The following is a 26,548-nucleotide window of genomic DNA, read 5'->3' as shown; positions in this document are numbered from 1 at the left end:
TGAAAGCTTAATTATTCTTAGCCAATTTCAGACCCCATAAAATAAGATTTTGTGCATGTTAAATCAGTTATATGACAAGAAGCTGTATAAAGCTATGTAATAATCACCTTTTTTTTCCTGTAATGTATTCTTGGAGGATCAGGCAGAAATCCATTCTGAAAGACAAAAAGATTCAGGTATATGGTCAGCCTGTGTTTCTGTTTTGTGAGTCTGGCATTTCCAACCTCCTCCCAAATATCTCTACCTGAGTGTTCCACTGCCAGCTCAAATCCAAGTTGTCTAATGAGAAACCATCTCCCTCTTTTCACCTGTGCTTCTTCTAGACTTCAATCAATAGAAGCCAGAAAAGCATCTTCAGGACCATTTTCCCTTCTCTTGTGCTTCTTTTCTAAGTCCTAAGAGGTTTTCCTTCACAATCTCATACCATCTATCACCTCTTTTCCAGTCCCACCAGTGCCACTCCAGCTGGAGTCCCTACACCAGAGCTATCCAAGCAGCACACACTTATTGCCTGCTACTGGGTATCAGTAATTCTGATCAATCTTGGGCACATGAAGATGGGAAAACCTAAAGGGGTCTACAGACAAAAAGCACTCACAGAAGAATATGTATAAAACAGTGAATGAAAGGCCTTAGTAGAGGGCTCAGGAGCCCTGGGAAGTGACGACCCATGGCCAGGTCAATGAACATTCAGGAAGGGGTAACACTTGAACTGAGCATTCTAGATTGAGTATAGGTTTGCTAGGGTGAAAGCCCCGTGGCTGTCTAAAATACTGTTGTAGGGCCAGGCGGGGTGGCTGTTGCCTGTAACCCCAGCATTTTGGGAGGCCGAGGAGGCCTCCTGCTTGACGCCAGGAATTCGATATCAGCCTGGCCAACATGGCAAAACCTCATTTCTACTAAAAATACAAAAATTAGCCAGGCATGGTGATGCACGACTGTAGTTCCAGCTACTCGAGAGGCTGAGGCACAAGAATCACTTGAATCTGGGAGGTGGAGGTTGCAGTGAGCCGAGATTGAGCCACTGCACTCCTGCTTGGGCAACAGAGTGAGACTGTCTCCTAAAAATAAATAAATAAAATAAAATATTGTTTTAAATGTCATTTCCAATCCTAGAAGATTTCACTGAAACCTTGTTATCTCAATTACAGGTTTAAACTCCTTAGCCTGGCATTAAAGCCCTGCACAAACTGCCCCAATTGTTAAATTATACCTAATTGCATACAACCTGTGCTACCTAAATCCACAGAGCTACTTTTGCCATGGTTCTGGTTTTCATGGCATTCTGGCTTTTATATCATTCTTTCTCTGAAGTGTCTTCTTCCACTGCTTGACTGTCAACTCCTTTCTTTCAGTGCACAAAGCTGTCTGCATGCACCCCAGTCAGAACGACCCTTTCCTCCTCCAAGCTGCTGAGTCTATCCTGATGGAGCCCCTGGTTCAACATCAGTGTGTTGCACTGTAGTGTGGTTATGAATGTGGGGTCCCTTTCTCCTGAGTGAGAGGATAAACCCACTGGCATCAAGGCTTTAGCTATAACCTAACGAATATTTGGTGAATAAACAGTCTCCTCATTATTAGGGAACAAGAAGGGACGCAGGTCTGGCCCCTTGTCATTGGAATACCTCCATCAGCCATCGTAGGGGCCACCCGCCACAGCGCACACTCAGCCTCCAGTTCTTTGATCTTGCGTGGCCTCCTTTGATTTCAAATTCCGTGGGGGTGAACCATTTTCCATCCTCAGTCTGTATACACTTCACCAAGATTCCTGTAAGACCAGGGTAACTTGATCCTGAGCCCTCTTTGTTCCCAGCGCTCAGATTGTGGCCACTCACCACACTGGATCTAGAGCCACCCAATTTGTGGTGAAGATCAATAGCAGGAGGGTCTGGCCTTCCCTCTCAGACTACAGAGGCCCCAAATCCAGCCTGAAAGTCCCCTCTAAGGATATTTCCTGGTGGGGGTGCACATTTCTTTGACCTCCATCCATGAAGAAAGTGATGGTTATCATCAAGAGCAACCTTTTAAGCGTTTCAAAAGCACTTACAGAAAGAAAAGCAAGTGATTCTGAAAGATGAGAGGACTCCAACTTGCTATTCAAATTTGGAAGTAGAGACCAGGCCTGAGTCTCCAGATGGCTGTGAGGGCACTGTTGGAGGCAGAATCCTCAACTTGTGGCTACGGTCTCAGATGGGTGCCCTGTGGCTCAGGGGGTCACTCCCGCAACATCTGCACTCTCAATTATAACATGTTTTAGGCAGTCTAGTGGCATTATTGAACAGAGATTTTCATATCCCTGCAATCACGGGTAGCTGATATTAAAAAACTAATTGTGAAATGTTATCTGATAAAAAATTTAATTTATATGTAAAAGATGTCACATGCTCAATACCATTAGCCATTAAGGAAACACAAACCAAAACCAAAATGAGATACCATGTCATACCCACTAGGATGACAGGATGACTGTAATAAAAAAAGACAGACAGACGATGACAAAGTTGGTGAGCATGTAGAGAAATTGGAGCCTTCATACATTGCTGGTAGGAATACAGAATAGTGCAGCCACTGTGGAAAACACTTTGGTGATTCCTCAATAAGTTAAACATAGAATTACCATACGATGCAGTAATTCCTCTCTTGAATATATACCCAAAAGAACTGAAATATGTTCACACAAAACTTGTTACACAAATGTTGAGAACAGCATTATTTATAATAGCCAAAGAGTGAAAATAGTTCCAAATGATGAGTTTATAAACAAAATGTGGTATATCTATACAATGAAATATATTATTTGTCAATAAAAGAAATGAAATACTAATACATTCATTATGGATGAACTTTGAAAATATCACAATTTGTGAATGAAGGCAGTCAGGAAAGGGCATGTATTACAGGATTCCATTTCTAGAAAGGCCTACAACAGGCAAACTTATAGAGCAGGAAATAGATTAGTGGCTGCTTGGGTGGGAATGGGCACTGACTGCTAATTGACATGGGGTTTTTTTTCAGTGGGGAGCAAATTGTTCTAAAATTACAGGATAACGATGGCTGTACAAGTCTGTGAATATACAAAAAAATAGTTGATTTGTACACTCTAAGTGGTGAGTTGTATGATATCTGAACTATATCTTAGTAAAGCTGTTTAGAAATAGTCACAATGCAAACATTTCTGTTAATTGACGTCCAAAGAGTCATATTAAGATTGGTTGGAGATGACGGCCATTCTAATAGACATTTTTTTGGCGAAGTTTTATAATTTACAGTAAAAACATGTAAATTTACATATTTTACATCAATATGTAAATTAATTCTCACAGCTACATCATGAGGCAGGTTTTTCATTATTGTTCCCTCTCTTGGATGAGAAATTTCAGGTTCAGAAAGGTCCCCTTGTCTACTCAGAATGGAACAGTCACTCCTGGCACAGCCAAGGCTGGAACTCAGGCTTCCTGATCCCAAATTCTGTGATCATCTCCCTATACCAAGCACCCTGCCCTGGTGATGGCACTCCAGAAGGGAGACAGAATATGAAGGTCGAGGTTGAGGGCCTCTTCATTTTTCTGTCTGATTCAAAGTAAAATACGTGACATTTTCCATCTGTGAATCGACGTTCCTGCCTTCTCTTTGGTTCTTTGGGCACCCTCTGGACATTCCATGTGTGAGTGAGCATCTAATGGGTGTGATTTCTTAAAGTCTGAAAATGTTATCTTAGAAACCCCTTCCTCCTTCCCTCAAGCCAAACTGGGACCAAACTCCTTGAATGATGTGTGAGTCACGTGATAATTCCCCACTACTTGTGACGCCTTCAGATAGGAGCTGCAAATTGAAGAAGACCATAAAACCTACCTTGTTTCAATTTCTTCTTATGTAAAATTCCCTTCACCCCACCACAGGTCACTGGAAGCAAAGGAGCCTTAAAATCCACAGTTTCATCTTTGTGCTTTCTGGAAGCTGAAAGAGAGGATTTCTTCATTCTGTCTTACTCTGCAAAGGCACGTCCCCTCCCCACTGAGGTAAATCCTATAAAGGCACAAAGAGTACTTAGGAAATTCTATTCCATAAATCTCTAGAGTTTCAAAGTCTTTCTTCCAAGTGGCATTTTTGATACATAATTACAGAATGTCTACCCCAATTTCACCTTTCAAATTTCATACAAAATAGAATGCTTTAGCAGAGAAATTAGACTTCCATAAAACTGGTTTAACTCCTAATCTCGTAAGCTCCACTGATTCTTATATGACAATGAAACACAGTTGCTGTCACTGTTCTGACAGGAGCTCTCCAGCTATGCTGTTTTGCTGCAGGTAGGTAGCCTTAGATGAAGCCAGAGATCATATTCAATCTCCCCATTTGAGCACTGACGGGGCAAGCAGGGAGAGGGTAATGATGGCACAACCTAATGGAAATTATGTCTGCCTTCTATTTTTGTTCTCTGCTTTAGTTCATTTCTCCATCCTGTCTGCTTTCCCCATAGCTAAGAGAAGAGCTCAGGGAGCTCTAGAATAATCTGAAAATTATATGGGGTGGCAGATGGGGGACTGGAGACCTGATTTCACAGAGAAGGGGGTGAAAGGTCTTCAACAGAACTCCAGGAGGGTGAGCAGTGAATCCTTCCCTTCCAACCAAAGGTGTAGGGCCAGGCATGGTGGCTCACACCTGTAATCTCAGCACTTTGGGAGGGCGAGGCAGGTGGATCACTTGACGTCAGGAGTTCAAGACCAGCCTGGCCAACATGGTGAAACTCCATCTCTACCAAAAATACAAAAATTAGCCAGGTATGGTGGTGCCCACCTGTAATCCCAGCTATTTGGGAGGCTAAGTCAGGAGAATTGCTTGACTCTGGGAGGTGGAGTCTGCAGTGAGATCACACCACTGCACTCCAGCCTGGGCAACAGAAGTCACACATAAACAGGAGAGCTGTCCTTGGTCCTGAGACAAATTTTTAGAAAGGCAGACTACTAGGACTGGGATGGACTAATAAGAAAGATGGTTGGCCTACCTACAGAATGGAAGAAAATTTTTGCAATCTATCTGTCTGACAAAGGGCTAATATCCAGAATCTACAAGAAACTTATAACAAATTTACAAGAAACAAACAAACAACCCCATCAAAAAGTGGGCAAAGGATATGAACAGACACTTCTTAAAAGAAGACATTTATCTGGCCAACAAACATGAATAAAAGCTCATCATCACTGGTCATTAGAGAAATGAAACTATAATGAGATACCATCTCATGCCAGTTAGAATGGCAATCATTAAAAAGTCAGGAAACAACAGATGCTGAAGAGGATATGGAGAAATAGGTACGCTTTAACACTGTTGGTTGGAGTGTAAATTAGTTCAACCATTATGGAAGACAGTGTGGCAATTCCTCAAGGATCTAGAACCAGAAATACCATTTGACCCAGCAGTCCCATTACTGGATATATACCCAAAGGATTATAAATCATTCTACTATAAAGACACACACACATGTGTGTTTATTGCAGCACTGTTCACAATAGCGAAGACTAGGAACCAACCCAAATGTCCATCAATGATAGACTGGATAAAGAAAATGTGGCACATATACACCATGAAATATTTTGCAGCCATAAAAAAGAATGAGTTCATGTCCTTTACGGGACATGGATGAAGCTGGAAACCATCATTCTCAGCAAACTAACACAGGAACAGAAAACCAAACATCACATGCTCTCACTCATAAGCGGAAGTCAAACAATGAGGACACATGGGCACAGGGAGGGGAACATCACATACCAGGGCCTGGCGGCAGTCAGGGGCTAGGGGAAGGATAGCATTAGGAGAAATACCTAATGTAGATGATGGGTTGTAGAACCTGCACATTCTACACGTGTATCCCAGAACTTAAAGAATAAAAAAAGAAAGAAAGAAAGAACGAAAGAACGAAAGAACGAAAGAACGAAAGAACGAAAGAACGAAAGAAAGAAAGAAAGAAAGAAAAATGGATGGCTGGCCTAATTCATGTTCTTGCTTTCCAGATGAGAAAACTGAGACAAAGAAAGTCAAATGATCAGCCTAAGCCCACACAAAGAAAAAGAAAGTCTTAGGACACAGATCTCTAACCACAACTCTGCTTCCCCCTTAATGTGCAACCTGTGGCTTTCTGAGTAGCCAGAGGAAGGTCAGCTAAACCACTTATGGGTTATAACCTTTATATGGCAATGAACTATCTCCAGCCTTGAAATTTATCATTTCAGTGAAAGTAGCACTTTAGTGGCCCCTGGGCCCGTGGGGTCTGGTTGGAGATCCATCACCAACTTACTTCCTTCTTCCCTTGACACATTCTGGAAAATGACTAAATAGGATACATTTCTCACTAGTTAGTACAGCTTCATAAAACAATTAAGGAAATGGGTTTCTTACTGAAAGTACAGTGTACCGCACAGGAAATTAGATGTTTAGTTATTGAAAGTGCATTCCTCTTTTCTTTTTTACCTCTTGATCGGACTCTCTTCTGTGGAGCTCTGTCACTCTGAGTCAAGCAGGTTCTAGGTTTGCCTCTCTTTCTCCCTGAGAAAGTAGAATAATATAATCGCAGTCATTTATGAGCAGCTGTATTACACATATTACAGCTTTTCAAAAATTCCATTTAAATGTAACTTTCCAAAAGCCTGTTTAACGTATAAATAAAAAGATTTAAACCCTAGCCTTTAAGGTATGAAGAATTAGATAGCTAATGTTAGGTTCACTTTATATTTCATTTTCCTATTCTTATATTAGGAAAAAAACTAATTGAAATCAGTATTTCACGTATATCTCAAGAAAAGTATAAATGCTTCATTCCATATTTTGAAGGCTCATTTCATATTTCATTCCAAATATATATATTTGAAATATATATGGCATATAATACAGGTTAAACACTTACATATCCACTAATTTTTTTAATCTTTGCAAGATCAAAATGGTGATTACTGTCATTACAGAAACTAAAATATTCAGAGAAAATTGAGACAAAACTACAAAATTAAGTGAAGGCATTTGGGTTTCTCTTAGCAGAGACACAAATAAATGAGTTTTGTGAGTTAAGGGAAACCCTATTAGGTGTTCCATAGGTGAGATGTATGCTGCACATATCACATTGAGGGAAGATATTTGTACCCTTGTGCTGAAAGTGATAGTAAATGTGACCAGGGCTTCATCCACATGGCTTTGGACAAAAGAAATATTAGGATCTAAGAAACCAATCAGAAGAAGGTTAACCATGAGGAATGGGTAGAATTGAGACTTCCACAACCTTCATTCCAAATGGTAATTAAGGATTAACATGGCAGACACTGCAGCCGACGATGTTCTCTCATGTGCATGTTAATTGGCTGTGGGTGGGCATCTCAATGTTTACTATCGTTCAAATGTGTTTTATTTTCCAATGCAGGAAAGCAAAATGTTCCTTCCTTCTTGTGCTGGCTGTCCACCATCTGATGACCACCATCTGGGGGTGCTGGTCAGGGTCATGTAGGCCCATGAGGAAATATTTTCCAGCCTACGCATTCCTAAGTAGTATAAATTCTAAGCATATCATGAGCGTATTAGGCCACCAAAGTAAAAAGGACCAATCAGACCCAAAGTGGACCTGTGGCTTGGAAATGAGAGTTTCATGGGCAAAACTGAGAAAGTCCCAAGCAAGTAGGTTGAGTTGAGCACCCACATCCTAGGACAATACACCAGGCCACGTATGTAACCTTAGAAAGAGTTGATGGAACTGATTATGCCAGGTTCAGCCCTTCACTCACATACAGGTTGTAGAAGTAAAGCTCTATTTCTTTCAAAATAAGTCAAGCTGTGATGCCTGACCCCTCCCCTTCCCTTGCAGTGGACTTGATGAAAGCATCTCATGGAAGAAAGAGCTAGTGATTGTGCATCAACCACTTGCAACGGCATTTCACGGCTGCACCTGTCAGGCAAGACACTTCCACACTCTGATCTCACCCCTCTCTCTCACCTCCCCAATCCTGGATGGGACCAAGCCAACAGCTATGGAGTGGGGGTAGGGCCAAGAGAGAGTAAGAGAAGACACTGACCATATCACCCCCGACTCTATGTGTTCCAGACTAAGGCTTGCCCAGGCTGAAGGAAGGAAGGTGCTTTAAACTGGGGAGGACATTGGAGTTTTAATAATAGGTCAGAAAGGTCTCAACTACTGAAATGAGACTCTTATTGTTTTTAAAAGGGAACAAGAAGGTGACAGTGCTTGCTCCAAGGTAGGAAATAACTCATCTAGGAGGAGGAGTTGAAAGGGCAGTGAGAGAATAAACCTGTATTCGGCTTACAATTTACCAGGTCCAGCCATTTTAATAAAACAATGATTTAAGGCAAAGAAATTTCCAGGAAAATGAGATAAAACACAGAGGAAAACTATTTTAGAAAATGGGCAGATAAGATCTATGATATGAATACAATCAACTTACAACCCTTGCTTATAATGAGTTTGCTTTTTTAGATTTCGCTGCTCTCCAATTGACTAAGCTTCACGAGTAAACAATTAAGGTGGATCTAGGCTCGTCAATAGCTCAGTAAAATTTGTATTGACCTGTAGGGTAAAGGGAAAGCAGACAAACTTTACCTTACCCCTAATCTTGGAAAGGCCTTTCAGATTCACATTCACCTTCTTTTCACTGGAGACCAGCTGGCCGTCGGCTTTGCTATTATCTGGGGATAGGCAGGGGGAAATGTATTAATAGAACTGGGCAGAACAACAGCTGTCTGGCAGGAACAAACGCAAGTGAGGGAGTCCTGGGTTTCATTCTGGATCCCCTCGAGCAGGTGTCCAGAGCATTTTCTGCTTTTGGGAGTGTCAACTTTTAAGTTACACACAGGATTTAACTGTACATTGAAGTCTCTTAGAATTTGTCTACATACACACAGACTTAAATGAGAATGTTACAATGATTCAGACTTAAATGAAAATGTTATAATGATTCAGTCCAAAGAAATTTTCAATTTGAAAACAGCCATTCTTAAATGCAAGCAGCCACTTTTTTTTTTTCTTTCCAAACAAAGCTATCACATCCACCAACCAGGCAGCCACATCAACTGGCAAGATTGGTAAAAATTAATAACTTTCAACAGGACTCTAAAATCTTACTATTTAGATCCACTGATTCAAAACTGACAATCATTTAGAAAATGAGACTTAGCCTTCATCATCTAGAAGAAAGGCAGTCCCCAGACCATGGCTAAAATAAATTTCCAAAATTTCAGGGGCCTGATTGTAAAGAATATATATATTTACAGGAAATTCAGAAAATAAAATGATATGAAACATCACCATTGGAGATAGCCACAGAAGAGGATGGCTATCCCCAGATGATGATTTGTGCAAAAATATTCTCCTAGTCTTTTCTTTTTGCATATGTTATTTTTTGAATAACACTTTTTCATTAAAAATGTTGAAGATTCATAATATTTTAATATATACACATACATTTAAAAACCACAGATAAAAATATAAACATCACCTCTATTACACTGACCAAATGTAACCACTGCATATATTTTTATGAATGAACTGCCATCCATTTTTCTATATTTATGTCTCTTTATATGTACAGATAAATAATTACATATGTATATATCAGGATACATAAAAATATACTTCACAAGTATGAATTTCACATAAAATATGGTTATACATATATATATTTTTACAATTGTGCACACATACACATACACCCTGATTTCTTCATTTAGCCCTCTTAGGAATGTCTTTCCAAATTAATAAAAATACTTTGAGCTAGGGAAGAAAGTCATACTGAGGATGATAACAGCTCCCTATTAACTGTGGGCCTCTGGACTATTACATGCATTAGAAACCATTTTGTTGAAGCCATTGCATTCTCAGGCCTCTTTGTCACAGCCTGTTAGTCTACATCCTAACAGATACAGGAGGTACAGAACTCTCCTGGCCCTTGGGAACTGCAGGCCTTCCAGAATACAATGGACAGTGCCCCAATAAACTCAAAAGCTGTAACTACTTCACTTTGCCTGCTTACCATTTTGTTGGCTGTTTTTCTGCCTTCTCCTTCTCATTCTGCTCCAGCTATGCCCCCTCTTTTTTCCTTCAAACCAAACAGAATAAAGTTAATTATGCAGAGGTATAAATACAATTCTCTGAGTTTTATATGCCAATAGTATTAAAGGTTTTTTTCATACTTTGGTCCACAGGAATAGGGCAAAATACTTTATGATCAGTGTGGCAGCGTGGAGGTTGAGTACAGAGTTATATTTTACCTCTGCATGAGCCTTGGGCCATGAGCTTGGGAGAGACTATAGGAGATGACTTTCCTTTGAACAAAATTTTTAATGGAAAATTAACTCTTGCCGGCACCTTAGAGTAAATGATAACTGCTGTTGCATGTTCCTTTTTCAAGTGTTTGTTGTGTAAATTCGAATGTGCAATGAGAGGGCATCCTCCTTGAAGCTGATGGTGTTATGGATAATATTCTGTATTGGAAGTTGGGAGATATTCTGAATTTGATGTGGAGAGTTTCATTATGTAATTACATAATCATTATAGAATCCCTATATAAGTTCATTAAATAATCTCAGCAGTGCCTCCACACTGTCAGCCCTCCTTCAGGCTGCAGAGCAGCTGACTCCAGGAACGTTATGGTGACCCCAGAACTCATCAGTGTCCTGAATCTGGCCGTCTGGACCATTTGCAGTCTGATGTGCCCTTTATCAGAAAAGTGACTCCACAGTGCACTGATTTTCTGACTGTCCCTCATCTCCTCCTGTCCGCACACTATGGGAGGGCAGTAGGCTCACTGAAGGGAGCAGTCCCCAGAAAGGGATCATCTCCTTCCCGGATAGTGACCAGGACAAAAGTGATGGGGATTGTGAGTGTTCTGTAGACCTATCTTGAAACTTCAGGATTCTGTTGTGACCCTGGTCATTCCTAGGGATGTTGCCTCATTCTTTCCCCTACCAGCCTGGTGGGCACAGCCTTCAAAGTGCCTAGGGATTCAGATTTCACTCCAGACACATTTTATGAAAATGCTTTTCCTCTACTTCTATCTAATTTTGTAGATGGAAAGTCTAAGTGAGAAAAGGAGATAATTAGGGCAAAAGATGAAGGTACAGCCACTGGAATGGTATAGCAGATTTTGCAGCAGTGAAGCAAGAGCAAAAATCCAGACATCTAAAGAGGTATGGGAGAAACAGAAGCATTGGTGATATCTGTCTTTCAGAAGAACCGAGGATCCTTTGTCAGGAAGGAAAACACGCTACCCCAGTGCTCCCGCCTCTGAGAATGCTGAGTCAGCCTCTCTGCACCAGCCATGAGATGGCAGGGGCTGGGTCCAGCTTCTGAGGTCCCACACAGAACCCTCTAGACATCGTCTCCACTACTATTCTCAGTCATTTGTTAGAGGCGGACTGCCACCTGGTTGGTGACATGGACAAATAGGACATACTGGACAGACTGTCCTCAAGCAGTGCCCCCATATGCCCACCCTCTCCCCAGCCACACACAGACAAATCAAGGATGAACAGAACTGGGAACTCCAAGGCTTACAGTCAGCCAGGAGCCACGTAGGAGACACTGTTCACCTTCTCCCTTACTAATGTACACCCCACTCAGGGAAGCCCAACAATTGTATACACTTCCCTTCTGGGAGCACCACGCACCACTTCTCCTCTCTAGCTATAACAGTTCTAGATGGCATCTTCTTCAGTAAAAGGCTGTTTAGTCTACACTGCAAAACTGTTGTTTAGCGTAGCCACCTTCATCTATGATCTTGGCTGTATCTTCTGGACAACCTTCTGCAGCTTCTACGTCAGAATTTGCTGCTTCGCCTTGCACTTAGTTATGAGACAGCTTCTTTCCTTCAACCTCAGGAACCAACATCAGCTAGCCACAAACTTTTCTTATGCAGCTTCCCACATCTTTCAGTCTTCATAGAATTGAGGAGAGTTTAGGCCTCACTCTGGATTAAGGTTTGGCTTAAGGGAATGCTGTGGCTGGTTGGATCTTCTATCCAGACCACTCATACTTTCTCCATAACAGCAATAAGACTGTTCCACTTTCTTATCATTCATGTGTTCACTGGAGTAGCACTTCATAACTTGGCTGTTTGCTGCAACAGGCCTAGTTTTCAGCCTATCTCGGCTTTTGACATGGCTTCCTAACTAAGCCTCATCATTTCTAGCTTTTTAATTAAAGTGAGACACATGTGACGCTTCCTTTAACTTGAGCCCTTAGAGGCCATTGTAGGATTATTAATTGACTTAATTTCCATATTTTTTTGTCTCAGGAAAGAGGAAAGTCAAGGAGAGGGAGAGAGACGGGAACAGCTGGTCAGTGAAGGAGCTGAAACACATACAACATTTCTTAGGTTTGCCATCTTATACGAACACAGTGTGCGGTGCCATAGACAGTTAGAATGGTAACATCAAAGATCACTGTTACCACTGTTCATACTACCATAACAGAAATAATAATAATAATAAAGTTTGAAATATTGTGAGAATTACCAAAATGTGACAGAGACACAAAGTGAGCACATGTTGTTGGAAAAAGGGCACCAACAGACTTTTTTTGACACAGGGTTGTCACAAACATTTAATTTGTAAAACTCACAATATCCTCAAAGTACAATAAAGCAAAGTGCAATCAAATGAGATGTGCCTATACCACAAAGAAACATAAAAGAATAACATCAAATATGACAACACACATAGGCAACATTTAGTATATGTCATATATGAGTATTCCTGTTGTCCTAAAGCATGGGGAAAAAAGACAACACACTGGCAAAATATAAATTCCAGGCACTCGTAGAAGAAGAAACAAAAATGGCCAATAACAAATGAAGAACGCTCAACTGCACCAAAAATGAAAGCAATGCAAGTTAAAATAGGAATGAAATAAAACTTTTTTTTACCGTTAAGTTGGCAAGATATTAAATGTTTCTAATATCTAGTGCATGTTATATTGATTTAAAGAGAAATGTAACAGTTTAAATGTATCCATTTAGATATATTACATAATTCTAAATGTGCTAACAAAGCGTAGAAAAAAGATAGAAATATGTACAGCAAAGTTTACAGGGAACAGGTATTTTAAAATCAGAAAAAAAAACAGCATAAAGGTGTGAGTAATTTGAAAAAATATAAATTGTTAGTTTAGAAGATCGAATACAACCATACAGGGTGAAATTTTTTTTTGGTCTTACAAAAGGTATTGCTGCTGTAATAAATTACCATAAATTTAGTGGCAAAAAAATCACAAATTTGTGGTCTCATAATTCTGTGGGTTGGAAATCTGACATGCACCTCACAGGGCTAAAATCAATCGAGGTGTCTGCAGGGCTTTGCTCCTTTCTGGAGGCCACAGAGGAGCCTTTTCCAGCTTCGGAAGGCTGCCCACATTCTTTAGTTGATGGACACTTGCATCCATCTCCACATCCAGCTCTATTCTCTCTGACCATTATTCCATAGTCACACATCCCTCTCTCGACAGGAGGATATGTTCTCTGACTTTAGCGGCCCATGTGATCTTACCTCAAGATCCTTAACTTAATCACACCTTCAAAGTCCCTTCTGCCATGTAATGTAACAGATTATAGGTTCTAGGAGACAGGACATGGACATCTTTGTTTCTCTTGGTACAAAACCCTCAAGAATCTTATGGATCTCCTGCATATATCATGGGGATTTCCGATTTCCTCAATTAAACATGAAGCTTCCCTACAGATCTGTCCTAGGAATTCACACATCTATTTTTTTTTTATACTTTAAGTTCAAGGATATATGTGCAGGTTTGTTACAAAGGTAAACGTGTGTCATGGGTGTTTGTTATACAGATTATTTCATCAACCAGGTATTGAGCCTAATACCCATTAGTTATTTTTCCAGATCCTCTCCCTCCTCCAACCCTTCACCTTCTGATAGGCTTCAGTGTGTGTTGTTCCCCTCTATGTGTTCATATGTTCTCATCATTTTGTTACCACTTATAAGTGAGAACATGTGGTGTTCGGTTTTCTGTTCCCGCATTAGTTTGCTAAGGATAATGGTCTCCAGCTCCATCCATGTTCCTGCAAAGCACATGATCCTATTCTTTTTTTATGGCTGCACAGTATTCCATGGTGTACATGAACATTTTCTTTATCCAGTCTATCACTGATGGACATTTAGGTTGATTCCATGTCTTTGCTATTGTGAACAGTGCTGAGATAAGCATACATGTGCATGTGTCTTTATAATAGAATGATTTATATTCCTTTGGGTATATACTCAATAATAGGATTGCTGGGTCAAATGGTATTTCTGTCTTTAGATCTTTGAGGAATTGCCACACTGTCTTCCACAATAGTTGAACTAGTTTACACTCCCAGCAACAGTGTGTATAAGCATTCCTTTTTCTCCACAACCTCATCAGTATCTGTTGTTTTTAGACCTTTTAATAATAGTCATTCTGACTGGTGTAAGATGGTATCTCATTTTGGTTTTGATTTGCACTTCTCTAATGATCAGTGATGTTGAGCTTTTTTTCATATGATTGCTGGCTGCATGTATGTCTTCTCTTGAAAAGTTATCTATTGATATCCTTTGCCCACCTTTTAATGGGGCTGTTTGTTTTTCTTGTAAATTTGTTTAAGTACCTTACAGACGCTGGATGTTAGATCTTTGTCAGATGCACAGTTTGCAAAAATTTTCTCCCATTCAGTAAGTTGTCTGTTTACTCTGATGATAGCTTCTTTTGCTGTGAAGAAACTCTTTAGTTTAATTAGATCCCATTTTTCAATTTTTGCTTTTATTGCAATTGCTTTTGGCATCTTTGTCATGAACTCTTTGCCCATGCCTATGTCCTGAATGGTATTGCCTAGGTCATCTTCCAGGGTTTTTATAGTTTTGGGTTTTACATTTAATTCTTTAATCTGTCTTGAGATAATTTTTGTATATGGTGTAAGGAAGGGGTCCAGTTTCAATTTTCTGTATATGGCTAGCTAATTATCCCAGTACCATTTACTGAATAAGGAATCCTTTTCCCATTGCTTGTTTTTGTCAGGTTTGTTGAAGATCAGATAGTTGTAGGTGTTTGGTCTTATTTCTGGGTTCTCTCTTCTGTTCCACTGGGCTATGTATCTGTTCTTGTACCAGTACCATCTTGATTTGGTTACTATATTAGTCCATTTTCACACTGTTGATAAAGACACACCCAAGACTGGGTAATTTATACAGGAAAAAGAGTTTAATGGACTTACAGTTCCATGTGGCTGGGGAAGCCTCACAATCATGGTGGAAGACAAGGAGGAGCAAGTCACGTTTTACTTGGATGATGGCAGGCAAAGAGAGAGAGCTTGTGCAGGGAAACTCCCCCTTATAAAACTATTAGATCTCATGAAGACATATTCACTATTATGAGAATAGCACAGGAAAAACCGGTCCCCACGATTCAATTACCTGACACTTGGTCCCTCCCACAATACTTGGGAATTGTGGGAGATACAATTCAAGATGAGATTTGGGTGGGGACACAGCCAAACCATATCAGTTAATGTAGCCCTGTAGTATGGCTTGAAATTGGGTAGCATGATGTCTCCAGCTTTGTTCTTTTTGCTTAGGATTGCCTTCGCTATCCAGGCTCTTTTTCGGTTCCATGTGAATTCTAAAATTGTATTTTCTAGTTATGTGAGGAATGTCAATGGTAGCTTAATGGCAATAGCATTGAATTTATAAATTGCTTTGGGCAGTATAGCCATTTTAAAATGATATTGATTCTTCCTATCCATGAACATGGAATGTTTTTCCATTTGTTTGTGTCATCTGTCATTTCTTTGAACAGTGGTTTTTAGTTCTCCTTGTAGAGATCTTTCACCTCCCTAATTAGCTGTATTCCTAGGTATTTTATTCTTTTTGTAGCAACACACATCTATTTTTGACTTCTGCTGAGATGGCGGAGGGACTTATGAGTCACATGTTTCATCTCTTCAAATAACTTTTTTTATGAATGAATAATCTGACCTTTCTCTACTTCCCAGGGAACTGGCAAAAAGTCTTTGTTGTTTCTACCAAGCACATGTCCCTGACAGTGAATCTCCTGATTTTATCATGTTTTTTGACCTGGATAGGCTGAGAATTTTCTAAATCATCAAGACTTGATTCTTTTTCGTTTAGCAGCTCTTCCTTCAATATACCTCTTCCTTCTTGCGTTTTATTATAATTAGCAAAAGACACCACAACATACCATGATCACTGTGTTTGGAAATCTCCTTAGCTATAGATCCAGAAAGTTCTGCTTTTCACATGAGTACAGGACAGACCGCTATATAATAAGGAGGCCCTTTCCACATCTTTCTTATGTCCTTCTGAGCCCTCACCAGTAACACAGTTAACTTCCACATTTTTACTAACAGTCTGCCTATGATGATCCAGGTTTTCTCTAATGCAATATAGGCTTTCTCTCCCAGGTTCTTCACTTCCTTCTCAGTCCTCACTAGCACAGTCTTTAGCATCCATGTTTCTACTAAGAACTACTCAAGGCAATATACGCTTTTCCTATCATAATCTAAAATTCTTCCAGCCTCTATCCATTGCCCAATCCAAAAGGCATGCCAACACTTTCAGGAATATGTTATAGCCACACCCTACTTCTAAGTACCAAAATCTGTATTACTCTTAATTGCTGCCATAACAAATTACCACCAATTTGTGGTTTAAAACAACACAAATGTATTTTCTTCCAGTTATGTCAGTGAGAAGTGTGACATGGATCTCACTGGCTAAAGTAATTCCTTTCTGGGGGCTGGAAAGGACAAGCTATTTCCTTGTCTTTTCAGCTCCTAGAGGTCACCCATATTCCTTGGTCCCTTCTTCCATCTTCAAAGCCTGCAACATTACATATTTCTGATGATTCTTCCATAGTCACATTTTCCTTTCTCCACAGCCAGGAAAAGTTCTCCACTCTTTAAGGCCTATAAGATTAGATTGCGCCCACCCCATAACCCAGGATCATCTCCCCATTTCAAGGTCTCTAGCTTAATTGTATCTGTAAAGTCTCTTTTGTCATGTAAGATAGCAGATTACAGGTCCAGGGATTAGGAGGTAGACATCTTAGGGAGGTCATCCTTCTGTCTACCACAGTATTACAAATAATAACAGAAATAGTAACAATGACAAAAATAAAACTCTGGCATTAAAAACGTATTTGTAACACCAAAAGCAAGTAAATTCTTATTTATTCTTACTTCTTTTCCTCTTGGGTTTTCTCAAAGTAGAGTTGTTTCCAATATCCACAGTATCTAGAAAATAACAAGTGGTGGTAAGGAAACAGAAATTAATAAATAAAAGTTATAGATTTTAGGACAATGTATACTACAGAAGGCTTGAGTTTATAAAGATGTTTGGATACTCATTCCTCTGTTTCTTCTAGAGGAACCAAAAACCCACTGAACTGAGAACTAGGAGTCTAGGATGGGCCCTGGGTCTTCTATCAAAAATACGTGTTGGGCTAAGAAGAGTAGACCTGCAGTCTTTCCTCCTGACAATTAAGTAACAGGATTAGTTGTCTTTTGAGTGTGGCCTTTCTAAGTTGTAGCAAAGTGACACTATTATCTACCAGCAGAAGTTCACTGGGGTATCCTGGGCTTCATGGAAGATTGGGTGTAACTTAATATACTAATGCAATACACAAGATAAGTGCCATTGCAAAGAGTATATTTCTATGACATCATCTATGTCTAATCAACAGAGTCCATCCTCTTAAATAGTACTTTATAACGATCTCTTGCCTCCCTGCAGTTCCCCAAAGGCTCAGGTCAAGCAAATGCGGAGAACAGAATTCTGGACAGACTGGAGCACCTACCTCCACCCTACTGGGGGTCTGTGGGGCCCACTGAGCCACCCCCATCCCACAGCCCTTAGACAGCCTTACCCATTGTGCCACACGCTTGATCACCTTCCATCCTTGCTTCTGGGCTTCCTGGCACCTCTTCTGAGAAACACATGACACAGGAACACTTCTCATTTTCATATGCTGATTGCTCTGCTCCTGGGCCAAAATTGTGATTCATGAAGACTTTCAGTTTGACCCAGTGACTCTATTTTCCGCACCCTTGTTGCTCCCCCTTCTTTACTTTTTCCTCTGAAATCTTCTCCTTTCACTGCTCCTCCTTATATCTGACTCTTCCTTTAAGTCTATTTTTTTCTCCTCCTTTTTCTCTTTATCAGAACTCTGTTTCTGTTTTCACTATTTTTAAGTCATAATTACCTGGTACATCATCATGTAGCAGGCTAGAAGCAAGCTCTTCTGATTCTCCTTCTTCATTCATTGGGTGATCTTCTAGTTCACCAGACACTAATGAGAAACAAGAAAATTATTGTCCAAGGATCCTGAGACAATGACCACAGAGGAGTTTCCAGTGCTGTCATACTGCACACTGATATTCTGAGCTAAGAGGAACTGTTCTCTGGAAAAAAATATACCTGCTCCAATAATCACATTTGACACATAACAGAGCCATGCTCTCCCCATGTTATGCACCTCATCCTCCTTTTCTCTACTTTTATTTTTGTACTTGTAGTCCTGAGAATGAAGCAAGAAAACTCTTATCATTCCAGAAAATACTACTGTTCTTTGACAATAGTGAAAAGCAACTATTTAAACTCATCCCAATTGGCCATTGACTACTTATATCACTAGTCACATTTCTGAAAGCGAGCCCATTAGTGGCAGTTCTACATATCTGAAGCCCAGCCAGTCAGCAACACCCCCTCCACAAAGCCTGCACTGATGGCCAAGTGCTAAATTACTCATAAACACTCCTGTTTCTGAAGGTTTGGAGTCCCTGGAGTCGCACAATATGCTTCCTAAAACTCTATATAAAACTGCAGTTTCCTTTTCTATAGAGACTGTGTCTTATAAGCACAGGCCTCCTCCCACCAGGTGCCTTGCTTAGCAAGGAATAAATCAGCTTTTAGTTTCAGAATATGAGTAGTAGCCTAGCCCTTCAAAAATTGGAGTTCCTGCCGAGATTATCTTGAAGATTCTTGCTGGGGAGTGTCCTGTGGGGGCCTTGGATCCACAAGCATGAATCTCAGGCCACTGTGTTCAGCTGAGGTCATTTTTCTGACCTACTGCCAAGTGAAACTTTCTCAACAACAACTCGAACTCTGACTTGTTTCACTGAGCTCCTAGTTCTGAATTTATCTTATTTAAAGATGGGTATACAATTAGATAGAATTAGATATTTTCAGTTGGAAGTACACCACTTAGCAAACATTTTCTCAATTAATGTGCTTATTTATTCACTACTTCATCTACTATTACCTTTCCTTTGTCTCTTTTTTTTTTTTTTTTTTTTTTAGACAGAGTTTTGCTCTTGTCGCCCAGGCTGGAGTGCAATGGTGCAATCTCGGCTCACTGCAACCTCCGCCTCCTGGGTTCAAGTGATTCTCCTGTCTCAGCCTCCCAAAGTAGCTGGGATTACAGGTGCCTGCCACCACACCTGGCTAATTTTTGTAATTTTAGTAGAGAGGGGGTTTCTCCATGTTGGCCAGGCTGGTCTCGAACTCCTGACCTCAGGTGATCCACTCATCTCCACCTCCCAAAGTGCTGGGATTATAGGCATGAGCCACCGCACCCGGCCTCTTCTGTCTATTTTTAAAAACTCTTATCTCTGCCAGGCATGGTGGCTCATGCCTGTAATAGGTCATATTACAGGCAGATGGCTTGAGCTCAGGAATTCTAGACCATCCTGGGCAACATAGCAAAACCCCACCAAAAAAAAAAAAAGTCTTATTTCATGTGTGTTTGTTCCTGATTTTCCTGTGCTTTCTGAATGTTAGAAGATAGTGATCCAAAGCAAACAGCTGATGGCCAAGGTCTGATAAGTCCTCAATCCAAGCCAGCCCCTAAAACTAATGGATGTGGGTCCATTAGACAGTAGCCAAACTGCAAAGACGTTTGGTCACATTTTATCTTGGGTCCCTCATCAAAACCTTCATGAGGGCACCTAGTGTCTTGTCAATTTGTGAAAGAAAATCATTTTGTTTAGTATGTAATCTGGAGTCAACTACAATCGCGTAATTAATCATATGTCCCCTTTTTGTTTCTGCTTCATTCATGTGGAACACACCATTCACACTTATACTGAAATATAGTGGCCTCTTTGCTGTTTGTCACGGGATTGTCTTTGCCAAAGCCATAATCTCCCCCTGACAAAATGTTCACTTCCTCTGTATACTTTCATCATGATTCTAACTCTTGTACTTTTCTTAATAACTGGCAAAATTTTCCCTAAAATGACTCTGGCTTACAACGGGGAAGTTTTGTCATGTCCAAAGTAAGTAACACATTTGACAAGTAGGTCTATAGAAGAAGAGAAAAAAATCACTGAATGTTTCCACGTCTCAACCAGTAACCTATTACTTTCAGACCATTATCTGAGGAACACTGTTTTCAACAAAACCTCTATAAATGTAATAGGTAGGGATCTATTCTGCAAATAGAACTACCAGATTAAAGGTTCAGCAGAAGGACTAATTTGAGAAGTCCTGGAAAATTCTCTGACACATGATCTACGTATAGTTGACCTGAACGTTAGTATACCTACACTATGGATGATTTGAGATCTGCAAGCAATAAACAAAATAGGTATACCTCACTTCCCTGTCCCTCCTAACCAGATTACTACAATCTCTTCAGACTCACCTAAAGCCAAAATTTTCAATATATTTATGTTCAGCTTTGTTTAATGTCTCATTTAATAAAGATAAGTATTATTTGCTTGGGAAAATCAATGGCTCATCTGGACAGTTATTTTCTAGGAATTTCCTTGATGATAGGCAGAATTCTAAGATGGCCCCCAAATATTTCTTTCCCTAATCCTGAGGACTAATGAACATAATGAGATATTACTTCCATAATTACCTTATGTGATATGGCAGAGCTGGCCTTAAGAGAGACTAATAGAGTGGATCTGGTTTAACCTTATGAGCCTTTTAAGAGCAGGGAGTTTTCTCTAGCCAGCAGCAGAAGAGGAAGTCAGAGATTCAAAGTGTGAGAAGGATTCCACACAAGATTGCTGGCTTCAAGATGGAGGGGCAATGTATTAAGGAATATGATTGGCTTCCAGGAGCTGAGAGTGGTCCGTGACCAACAACCAGCAACAAAGCTGTGATCTCAGTTCAACAACCATGAGGAAGTGGATTATGTCAACAACCTGGATGAGCTTGATTGCAAGATTCTCAGAGCCTTCAGACAAGACTTCAGGTGGGCTGACATTTTAATTTCAGCCTAGGGAGACGCTAAGCAGAGAACTAAGTTGAGCCCACCCACACTTCTGCTGGCAGGACTGTAAGATAACAAGTGGGTATTGTAGTAAGCCACTACGTTTGTGTTCATTTGTCATGCAGCAATGAAAAACGAACACAACCATCTTCTCCCAAGTTTTAAATACGACCTAAGGGCTAAGGGATACAAAACTCATACATGCATCTTCTCTGATCCGATACATAGGTCACCTCTATTATACTCTATAGATCTAGACATTTCTTAATCTATTCATTGAGCTGGGCAAAAATGGACACAAAACTTCTAAGGAAAAACTCCAATTTTGTAAAACAAACAAAATGAAACGAAACAAAAACTAGGCTATTTTCTCAGCCATAATCTATTGGCTGAGGAAATAATATTATATAAAGAAATGTTACAATGTCTCCAAAGTTTCCCAAGACCAATGACTAAAGGAAAGATAAGAGGATTTCTAGGATTAACTGAGTCTTGAAGACAATGGGGGTCAATCTTTTCTGAAATACCAGGCCTCCCTACATTTGACCCAAATATCTTGGGGCCATTCTCATGGAACACAGAAATGGAACAGATCTTCATGATTTTAAAATACTCCTTCATGAGTCACCTACACTGAATCTTCCATTATCACATTATCAGGAGACAGGTCTCCTGTCTCCCTTTCTCCTTTATCATAATCCTTTTCTTTTATACGTACATAAAAAATAGGACATGGTTCGTGACCAGCCTAGGCAACATGACCCTCTGAAGGAAGCAGACTGCACCTGCAGGACCCAGGAGACCCCCTCTAAAACTGTGAGTGCCCCAACTGCAGAAGTGGGAAAAGGAGACCCTCCTCTCCCGAACACACACCCCCACTGGAGAAGCTGAAGGTCTGTTTGTGGGAGAAGTTTCCGACTTTACCTGGAGCTGAGTCAATCTGAAGAGATGAGGGAAATACAGGTGTAGGGGAAGCAGCGGAAAGGGCCTGGGAGCTGGCTGGGTCCCCTAGCAAGCCATTCCTGCCTGGCACCACAGGGACCCAACGGGAGAGGAGCAGGGGGTAAAACTACACAGGGAGAAGCAAATCTCTAGCTGAATTTTGTAACAATTTGAACAGGGTGAGAAGCCTCCTGGACAGAACTCTTGTGAGGGCACAAATCCGGTGTGCAGACTCCACAGGTGGGGAAGAACCAAGCCTTTTTCTTTTGCAGCTGGGAGGCAGATAGCCTGGGGCAGGTTTTCAAGCCTGGAAATGGTCTGGGGGCTGTTGGGGTGGGGCATGGTGGGAGTGAGTCTGGCCCTTTGGTTTGCATAGGAGCTGGGTGAGGCCTGTGACTGCCAGCTTTCCCCCATTTCCCTGACAACCTGCATGACTCAGCAGAGGCAGCCATAATCCTCCTAGGTACACAACTCCAGTGACACAGGAATCTCACCCCCATCCCCCACAGCAGCTGCAGCAAGACATGTCCAAGGAGAGTCTTAGCTCAGACATGCCTAGCCCCTCCCCCACCTGATGGCTCTTCCTTATCCACCCTGGTAGCTGAAGACAAAGGGCATATAACCTTAGGAATTCTAGGACCCACCCATCACCGGTTCCTCCCCATAATACCACAGCTGATGCTCTCTGGAAAGCGCCACCTCCTGGCAAGAGGCCAACCAGCACAAAAATAGAACATTAAACCACCAAAGCTAAGGATCCCCATGGAGTCCATTGCACCCCCTTCACCTCCAGCAGAATAGGCACTGGTATCCACAGCTGAGAGACCCATAGATGGTTCACATCACAGGACTCTGTGCAGACAACCCCGAGTACCAGCCTGGAGCCTGGTAGGCTCACTGGGTCACTAGACCCAGAAAAGAGACAACAATCACTGCAGTTTGGCTCACAGGAAGCCACATCCACAGAAAAAGGAGGAGAGTAGTACATCAAGGGAACATTCTGTGGGACAAAAGAATCTGAACAACAACCTTCAGCCCTAGACCTTCTGTCTGACAGAGCCTACCCAAATGAGAAGGAACCAGAAAACCAACCCTGGTAATATGACAAAACAAGGCTCTTCAACACTCCCCAAAAATCACACTAGTTCACCAGCAATGGATCCGAACCAAGAAGAAATCCCTGATTTACCCAAAAAAGAATTCAGGAGGTTAGTTATTAAGCTAATCAGGGAGGGACCAGAGAAAGGCAAAGCCCAATGCAGGGAAATCCAAACTATGATACAAGAAGCGAATGGAGAAATATTCAAGGAAATAGATAGCTTAAAGAAAATCAATAAAAAATTCAGGAAACTTTGGACACACTTTTAGAAATGTGAAATGCTCTGGAAAACCTCAGCAATAGAATTGAACAAGTAGAAGAAAGAAATTCAGAGCTCAAAGACAAGATCTTTGAATTAACCCAATCCAACAAAGATAAAGTAAAAAGAATAAGAAAATATGAACAAAGCCTCCAAGAAGTCTGGGATTATGTTAAATGACCAAACCTAAGAATAATAGGTGTTCCTGAGGAAGAAGAGAATTCTAAAAGCTTGGAAAACGTGTTTGGGGGAATAATCGAAGAAAACTTCCCTGGCCTTGCTAGAGACCTAGACATCCAAATACAAGAAGCACAAAGAACACCAGGGAAATTCATCATAAAAAGGTCTTCGCCTAGGCACATTGTCATCAGGTTAACCAAATTTAAGACGAAGGAAAGAATCTTTAGAGCTGTGAGACAGAAGCACCAGGTAATCTCCAAAGGAGAACCTATCAGATTAACAGCAGATTTCTCAGCAGAAATCCTATAAGCTAGAAGGGACTGGGGCCCTATCTTCAGCCTCTTCAAACAAAACAATTATCAGACAAGACTTTTGTATCCAGCAAAACTAAGCATCATATATGAAGGAAAGATACAATCTTTTTCAGACAAACAAATGCTGAGAGAATTCGCCATTACCAAGCCACCACTATAAGAACTGCTAAAAGGAGCTCTACATATTGAAACAAATCCTAGAAACACATCAAAACAGAACCTCTTTAAAACATAAATCACACAGAACCTATAAAACAAAAATAAAATACAAGTTAAAAAGTAAAAACAAAAACAAAGTACATAAGCAACAAAAAGCACTATGAATGCCAATGGTACCTCACATTTTAATACTAACATTGAATGTAAATGGCCTAAATGCTCCACTTAAAAGATACAGAACCACAGAACCGATAAGAACTCACCAACCATCTGCTGCCTTCAGGAGACTCACCTAGCACATAACAACTCACATAAACTTAAAGTAAAAGGGTGGAAAAAGGTATTTCATGCAAAAGGACACCAAAAGCAAGCAGGGGTAGCTATTCTTATATCAGACAAAACAAACTTTAAGGCAACAGCAGTTAAAAGAGTCACAGAGGGACATTATATAATGGTAAAAAGCCTTGTCCAACAGGAAAATACAACAATTCTAAACATATATGCACCTAACATTGGAGCTCCCAAATTTATAAAACAATTACTAATAGACCTAAGAAATGAGATAGACAGCAACACAATAATAGCGGAGAACTTCAGCACTCCACTGACAGCACTAGACAGGTCATCAAGACAGAAAGTCAACAATGAAACAACGGATTTAAACTATACCTTGGAACAAATGGATTTAACAGATATATACAGAACATTTCATCCAACAACCGCAGAATATACATTCTATTTAACAGCACATGGAACTTTCTCCAAGATAGACCATATGATAGGCCATAAAATGAGCCTCAATACATTTAAGAAAATCAGAATTATATCAAGCACTCTCTCAGACCACAGTAGAATAAAACTGGAAATCAACTCCAAAAGGAACCTCCAAAACCATGCAAATACATGAAAATTAAATAACCTGCTCCTGAATGGCATTGGGTCAAAAACGAAATCAAGACGGAAATTAAAAAATTATTCAAGCTGAATGACAATAATTCTTCAAACTGAATGACAATCAAAACCTCTGGGATACAGCAAAGGTGGTGCTAAGAGTAAAGTTCATAGCCCTAAACACCTACATCAAAAAGACTGAAAGAGCACAAACTGACACTCTAAGGTCACATCTGAAGGAACTAGAGAAACAAGAACAAACCAAAACCAAAACCAAACCCAGCAGAAGAAAGGAAATAACAAAGATCAGAGCAGAACTAAATGAAATTGAAATAAAAAAATACAAAAGATAAATGAAACAAAAGCTGGTTCTTTGAAAAGGTAAATAAAATTGATAGACCATTGGCAAGATTAACCAAGAGGAGAGAAAACCCAAATAACGTCACTAAGAAATGAAACAGGAAATACTATAACTGACACCAGTGAAATACAAAAGATCATTCAAGGCTACTACGAATACCTTTATGTACATCAACTAGAAAACATAGAAGAGATGGATAAATTCCTGGAAAAATACAACCCTCCTAGTGTAAATCAGGAAGAATTAGATACTTTGAACAGACCAATAACAAGCAGTAAGACTGAAATGGTAATTTAAACATTACCAACAAAAAAAGTTCAGGATCAGACAGATTCACAGCAGAATTCTACCAGACAGTCAAAGAATTGGTACCAATCCTTTTGACACTATTCCACAAGACAGAGAAAGAAGGAACCCTCCCTAATTCATCCTGTGAAGCCAGCATCACCCTAATACCAACACCAGGAAAGGACATAACCAAAAAAGAAAACTACCGACTGATATACTTGATGAACATAGATGCTAAAATCCTTAACAAAATACTTGCCAACTGAATCCAACAACACATCAAAAAGATAATCCATCATGATCAAGTAGGTTTCATACCAGGGATGCAGGGATGGCTTAACATATGCAAGTCAATAAATATGATACACCACACAAACAGAATTAAAAACAAAAATCACATGATCATTTCAATAGATGCAGAAAAAGCATTCAACAAAATCCAGCATCTCCTCATGATTAAAACTCTCAGCAAAATCAGCATACAAGAGACACACCTTAATGTAATAAAAGCCACCTATGACAAACCCATAGCCAACATAATACTGAATGGGGAAATGTTGAAAGCTTTCCCTCTGAGAACTGAAACAAGACAAGGATGCCCACTCTCACCACTCCTCTTCAACATAGTACTGGAAGTCCTAGCCAGAGCAATCAGACAAGAGAAAGAAATAAAGAGCACCCAAATTGGTAAACAGGAAGTCAAACTGTCACTGTTTGCTGACGATATGACTGTTTACCTTGAAAACCCTAAGGACTCCCCCAGAAAGCTCCTAGAACTGATAAAAGAATT

General features: G+C 40.3%; 1 protein-coding gene across 5 annotated transcripts in view; it reads right to left on the bottom strand.

Moving 5' to 3' along the window:
• LOC129488544 (nuclear body protein SP140) overlaps positions 1–26,548 on the bottom strand; it is a 71,359-nt gene that overhangs the window by 19,042 nt on the left and 25,769 nt on the right. For all 5 annotated transcript variants that reach the window (XM_055290908.2, XM_055290905.2, XM_063645230.1 and 2 more), the window contains 9 exons: positions 18,245–18,331; positions 17,909–18,025; positions 17,223–17,276; positions 10,026–10,091; positions 8,602–8,682; positions 6,469–6,543; positions 3,853–3,957; positions 1,626–1,768; positions 108–155 (listed from right to left, as the gene is read on the bottom strand). In XM_055290908.2, the coding sequence (XP_055146883.1) occupies positions 108–155; positions 1,626–1,768; positions 3,853–3,957; positions 6,469–6,543; positions 8,602–8,682; positions 10,026–10,091; positions 17,223–17,276; positions 17,909–18,025; positions 18,245–18,331 (776 nt within the window). The remainder of the gene's footprint in view (positions 1–107; positions 156–1,625; positions 1,769–3,852; positions 3,958–6,468; positions 6,544–8,601; positions 8,683–10,025; positions 10,092–17,222; positions 17,277–17,908; positions 18,026–18,244; positions 18,332–26,548) is intronic.

Source organism: Symphalangus syndactylus, chromosome 8 (assembly GCF_028878055.3).
Source record: "Symphalangus syndactylus isolate Jambi chromosome 8, NHGRI_mSymSyn1-v2.1_pri, whole genome shotgun sequence".
NCBI classification, from domain to species: domain Eukaryota; kingdom Metazoa; phylum Chordata; class Mammalia; order Primates; family Hylobatidae; genus Symphalangus; species Symphalangus syndactylus.
This window is presented reverse-complemented; position numbering and strand designations above follow the sequence as displayed.